The 6,642-nt window shown below is 37.5% G+C and overlaps 1 protein-coding gene across 1 annotated transcript in view; it reads right to left on the reverse strand.

Moving 5' to 3' along the window:
- Window positions 1-4,583, reverse strand: part of LOC129235107 (cGMP-dependent protein kinase 1-like) — a 129,676-nt gene extending 125,093 nt beyond the window's left edge. The window contains exon 1 of the mRNA XM_054868793.1: window positions 3,933-4,583. Coding sequence (XP_054724768.1) covers window positions 3,933-4,231 — 299 coding nt within the window. The 5' untranslated portion in view covers window positions 4,232-4,583. The remainder of the gene's footprint in view (window positions 1-3,932) is intronic.
- Window positions 4,584-6,642: the final 2,059 nt, after the last annotated feature.

The raw sequence follows: 6,642 nt of genomic DNA on the forward strand, positions 1-6,642 counted from the left end.
ATAATGATGGTTGAGCTTGAATCAGATGATTTTTTTAAGAAAAAGAGAGATATTTATATCAGGATTAACACAACACGGGTGCGGGGATCGGCACATTCGTTTTTGGGGCATTAAAATAGACCACGTTTAGTGTGACGTCAGGGGTTGCCAGAAACACGGGGGAAGTTTCCAATCATGCCGTTGCTATGCGCGTTGCTAAGGGAGAATCAGCATAGGATCTTCGTAGGAATAGGGTTAGAGCGATGTTTAATTGATAGTTTTTTGGCAATTAAATGGTCTAAATAATTTTTTTAGTGGTTTCAAGTTACATATAAGCCACCTGTAGACATCATTTGACGAGTATCGATAATTTTTACATGTGAATCGGGTTAAAATTCGGCAAAACATAGAATTATGTGGAATACAAGTGTGTTTTCTAGAGTTATACACTCTTCTTATTGTTATTTCTTTTTCGTTGGGGGAGAGGGGGACAGGTCCGACATTTGAGAGGGTCAGGAGAGGTATTGCCCCTCTCATGTCTTTTGGAAAATAACTGTATTTCTATAAATTTGGCGTAATTTTTGCTTTTTTTCGACGCAACATACTCGTACATTGACTTTTTCCTTTTTGCACGTACCCTTCAAGGAAATTTGATATATCATGACTTGGGGGGGGGGGGGGTGAGATTTTTCTTTTAAAGTTTAGAGCGAAATTTAATTATTATTATTTTTTTTAGGAAGAGGAGTAGTTTTAATTGAATTGTATGCATTCTTTTCTTTAGAAGACGAGAGACCATGTCAGCCTAGTCAGCGATACCTGGAGGGGGGTGAGAGAATTTTTCTGCATTTGTTCCAGTAATAATGCATATTTTAATGAAAACTCCATTCCTTCGGGCTCTTTGGGGGAAAGGGAGAATTGCGTGTTTTCTTCAAATTGTCACGAGTATTTTAATCAATTTTTTTTTTTGTATTCCGAGGCGGGGGATTTCTACTTTACTCTACTTGTTATACATACTTTTTGTATCAATATACATAAATATACATTGAAAATTTCAGTTTGTTCTACTATTTGCAATGCATAGTTCAATTAAATTCTTTTTTTTCTTCGGGGAGAGGGGATATTTCTTCTTGCTGCGCGTAATTTTAAGTAATTGCACTTTGGGGGGGGGGACAAGGATATACATATTAGTTTTTTTTCTAGGTTCAATGGGAATTTTGTTAATTTCTTCAAGCTAGTTTTTATTCCTATTCGGAATAGAGCTCAATTGGAGTTTAACTTAAATTACGTGTGTGTTCTCGCAGAAGAAAAACTTTTAAACTAAAATATCCCAATCAAACTCGCATTAGAATAAGGACAATGTAACCTAACATCCCCCCTCCCATTCGAAAAAAAATAATTTCAATGCAAACAAGCATCACAATCGAGAAAACTGAAAAATTCCCCTTCCCCAAACAAAAAATTACTTATACCATTAAAAAAAAAAAAAAAAATCCCGCCCGAAGAAAATAATTATAATCAAATTCTTAGAAAACTTTAACCAGGATTCAAAAAAAAATATCGTCATTTCAAATTTTTCTGCAAAGGGGGGGGGGGGGGGGTAAATCATATACAGTAAATGCATATTGCATCGAAAGACAAAAAATTGCGCAAAGTTTATAGAAATACAGCAATTTTCCGAAAGCGGGGGAGAGGGGCAATGTCTTTCCAGACCCTCTCAAATGGCGGAGCTGTTCCCCTCCACCCAAAGAAAAAGAAATAACAATAAGAAGAGTGTATAACTCTAGAAAACACACTTGTATTCCACATAAGTCTATGTTTTGCCGAATTTTAACCCGATTCACAAGTAAAAACCTATCGATATTCGTCAAATGATGTCTGCAGGTGGCTTATATGTAACTTGAAACCACTAAAAAAATTATTTAAGCATTTAATTGGCAAGAAACCATCGATTAAACATCGCTCTAACCCTATTCGTACGAAGATCCTATGTTGTTTCTTCCTGAGCAACGCGCATAGCAACGGCATGATTGGAAACTTCCCCGAGTTTCTGGCAACCCCTGACGTCACCACTAAACGTGTCTATAACGATATTCCTGTTTTATATTCGCTTTGTCTTTAGCATATGTCACATAACAATTTTGTCACACAGTAACTTTGAAAATATACGAATTTTCTTGTGATGGCGCCTCCAACTTTCATGACAATCTGGGCTTTTCATCTTTATCAGACCTTTATTTGTATTGTTACAAATTCTGTAAATAGTAATTATTCTTATGATTAATTTGTTGTAATCTGGGTAAATTTGGCGTTTATTCCATTATCTTTCATCTAAACTTGTCTTAGTAACGTAACCTGTAAATAATTTCATGTAATGAATATACAACCCCTTAACATTCAACTGAAGTATACGGTCTCTCCATTTCTGAATGATAAGTTTCGTGAACGGAATTAAAAGAAAATAGTATGAGAAATTGGCAGAACGTTGTAAGGTTTTCTGGATCTTTCTTTGCTGGTATAAAAACGCCGGGGCGTCTTGTGAATGAGAGTCAGTTTGTTTGCTGTGGAGTCTCGTTTTCAGCGTTCCGCTGGAAGTGTGTATTAGCCTTTGCGCTGTGTTGTTGCGTATTTTGATGCAAATACGTGTGTGACCGTTGAGTTTACGGTGTTTATTGATATTTGCCTAATTGCTATGGTTAATTTAGCAGTTGCTAACGATATTTCTTGTACATAGTCGTAAATAAATCTCCTGTGTCTCAAGAACTGTGTCGTCATTTAAAGAAAGTTTGAAGTTGCACTGAACTCGTAACAGTATATTATATATTTAAAAACATCATGGGATGAGAAAATCTATTGAAATGATTCAGAAAGATTATCATGAATTGAATCCTGTTTGTTTTGAAATTACGTTTTTTTTAAAAAACTAATTTAATCAAACGCAGTGTTTAATTTTTCTTTTCACTTTATTTTCAGTTTTAAAATGATGAAGAACCAGGGGATACCAATGGAAGGTCGCGGTGACCTTCCAAAAATTTACCTGTTCGTCAAATTTTGTCCGATGATTCGGCAAATTCGGAGACAGACAGTATTGCAATTTTTTTAATGATGCCTAAGGGGCTGTCCCCAAAAGATGTCACGCTTTGGGAGGAAGGAAGATTCGCGAAATTGTGACAGTTTGCAACCAGGGAGAGAAAGGAGTTAATAAGAAGTGTGACATCACATTTTTTACAAGAATGTTTATGGAAAGTAGCGCGACATGTAACAAAAAAGGTTGGGGGGAGGCAAGAAGAAATTGACACTTGGTAATAAACGGGGGAGGGGATCAAGAGTGTTGGAAAAAAAAGAGTGACATCATTTATAGACAGCACTTCATGTCTGTTCTCATTAGATGTGAATGAGTGCATGATGATATTCTATCATTCGGAAAATACGGAGTTTCATTCAGTAAATTGATACGTTTCCTCCTCCCAAAACTTTTAAGTTTGGCGTCCCCATTGTGTAAAACTGGAAAAGAACATCTTTTACTCCACACAACCCTAACGGAAATACATACCAAAACTTGAAAAGCAATTTCAACTTTTATTTCAGAGCTATTTGTCCTTCCTGGTAATGACTGATCATCGCACTTATTTTAATTCAAATCGATCAGGGAGTGATCTACTGCCTATAATATAAAATCCCAGATTTATCGATATTTACACACAAAATTTTGTCTCCATTTTTAAATTATTTACTTATTCAAGGAGGTCAAGAGGCAATTTATTCACCCGCTCTGGCTTTGAGAAATCAATGTATTGATGTTGGCATAGAGTGTTGTCTTTAGATTGAATATGCATTGAGTTTTCAAACATAGACTCCCCCTCCCCGTCTAGAAAATTTTGAAAAGACGGGTCTAGCGGGTCAACAAATATTTCTAACAAGTGATCAGGAATCAAAACAAAACAAACAAATCTTACCTGTCTGATTTAGGGTATTCCGGGAACTTTGACTGTATAAGCTCTTGAATAGTTCTTAGCGACTGAGGTTCGGCTGAAATACCTTGGGCTCTCTCTTTCCTTCGTGCACTTCTGCTGTACCTATTTGGTGACATCACAGGAAAAACGGACTGATATTTATCCAGCAAACTTTTCAACTGTCTAATCTCCTCTTCTTTTTCAATTAGAAGAGCGTTCATTTTATTGATAGCCTCCTCTTGCTTGACCACCATCTCTTTGAGTTCGTCCACACTGCCCATCGTGTTTCGTTCAATCGTCATCTAATAAAACTTGGAAAATGCTTGGAATGTTGGAAAACGAGCAAAATTTAAATCCCGCTATTCCATCCCGAAAGCGACGAAGAAGCGCTGTTTTATCACCAAAATAAAGTTTCGCCCTTCGAAAACATTCACCTGTACTCGCGCGCAAACACTTGTTCGAAGTTTTCTTTTCCAACTTTTAATTTATTGATCCCTTCATCCGTCCGGTTATTTGTGACGAAATAACGCGGTCACTGCAACGCAAAGTAACCATCGCTTCATCTGAAATAAAATGTCCGAATTACTAAATATCAACTATTTTTATCCCGAGATAATATTCGATTACGAAATGAAGATAAAACACGTGTCTGTCGCTAACGATCCTGCGGCCGACTCCGTTGATGCTCGAAAAAGGCGGCCATGAAAACTGGGGTTGCTCGTCACAGTGAAAGTTGCTTTTTGTCGCCAACGTTCCAGAAAAAAAGCGCCAATTAGAAGAAAAATATCCCTTCTTTTCATCTAATGATTTCGTCACGCATCGGTACCAAGAACCAGATAAAAGCTCGACGTTTCCTGGCGAAATTTTAAGTTACTTTTGCAGAACAAACAACGAAAAAATACATAACTGTGTCAATTGAACAAATACTTTGTGCTTGAAAAACAAAATACAATATAGCAAAGTTTTATCGGACAAAAGTGCAGATTACTTTTTTTAATTTTCACTCTAGGGTCCCCCTTACCTACTACCACTATTTATGGTTTAACCAGTTGGATGGGACCCTGAAGACAGCTCTGATATTTTGATCCAGGACAGAAACCGAGCAATCCCTGGTCCAGCACCCCCAGAGGTATCGTTTCATTTGGAGGACTTTGTGACCACGAGCATATTTAACGTACCCCCAGTCATCATTAATGAAGACGGTGGATCTTCGACCGGCTAGGATCGAGCCTGGGACATTCCGGTCACGAGTCCGATGCATTACCGATCAGGTCACCACGACCTTTGTGCAGATTACTGCATATACACGTGTTTCAGCGTTCAGAACGCCTTTTTCAAAGCAAAAGTGAGCTAGTGGATAAAAAGACATCCGACAAAACTGCTTTTGTTTTGGTTTTTCCCACCCTGGAAAAAAAAAAAAACGGACAACCCTGCAAGATGAGAACAAATGTTCATGTGCTTAAAAGTGCTTTTTAATTTTTTCCCGGTGATTTTACAGCCTTTTTTTTTTTGAAATTCGAAGGAAGTAAATGAACTAGGTGGGTATTTTTCGCGGACTTTCGAATGGCGTTAAAATTGAACGGATCGGATAATTATTTCGGGTAGAAAGGGCCATTTAATGCCATTTTCGGGCTTTAAAATTAAAACTGAAACGGCCCGGCTCTTTTTTTGGCGTTCGAAAACCTCCCTACGTTCGTTCTCGGTTGCCCAAGTACCTCCCTGCCAAATTTGGTCCAGATACGAAGAAAACTGTGGATTTGTATAGGGAAGGGACATACACACATATATAAATATTTCTATTCGTTTTATTTTTTAGATTAATATCTTCCTGAATAAAGCCATATGTAACAACATATTTTGCTTAAAACTTTTCTGAGCCGTAGCTTGGAAGTGACATTAGAGGGCAATGCCCTACTTTTTGTGACTGATGCCCACCTACCTTTAAAATTACATGAAACAAAGGGGAAATTTCCCCAAAGCCTGCTTACTATAAAATCAACAAAGTTCCTATGAAATTGTATTTTAAGAGCTTCAATTTCTGAAGAAGAGCACCGGACTCCATTTCTTCCCCTATCGTCATCAAGAGTGGTCCACAAGCCACAATCGCATTTTTAGGCCTGGGGAAAGTCAGGGCCGGATTAAGCCAGCGCGGGGCCCGTAGCAAATGTTTCCAAGGGGCCCTCGTTTTCGAATGATATAGTAAACAATATAGCACTTCTTCATGGAGACGGGAGTTGTACTTATAACATGCATGAATGGGGAAATGTGGATATAGTTTTAGAGCATTACGATGGTTATGATCCCCTTCTATTGCCCCTCGTCTTCTCGTTACTACACGTTTTTAACTTTTAATTCCGAAAACGCAATTTTTGGACGATGTAAATAGAGGGGGGGTCCGGGGGCTTACCCCCGGAAAATTTTCGATCTTTCAGTTCTAAAAACTCATTTCTAACGACCCCTGATCATATTAGGAAGAAAAGATTCGGAGGTCATTATTTGCAGAAACTGAAGTCAAAGAACGCGATTGCATCCTATCTTAGGTAAGATCAAAGGAAAAAATTTTGGTTCACAGCGACTCTCCAGGCAGTTTTTTAAAATTAAAGTCTTAAATAAAACTGTAGATTATCCTTAATTATTTTGTAGAGAGAGTAAAAAGTGGGGTTCTAGGAGGTCTCATTGGAAAATTTTTGAATTTATTATCTGTTATTAATCT

This window comes from Uloborus diversus, chromosome 2, assembly GCF_026930045.1.
Source record: "Uloborus diversus isolate 005 chromosome 2, Udiv.v.3.1, whole genome shotgun sequence".
NCBI lineage: Eukaryota > Metazoa > Arthropoda > Arachnida > Araneae > Uloboridae > Uloborus > Uloborus diversus.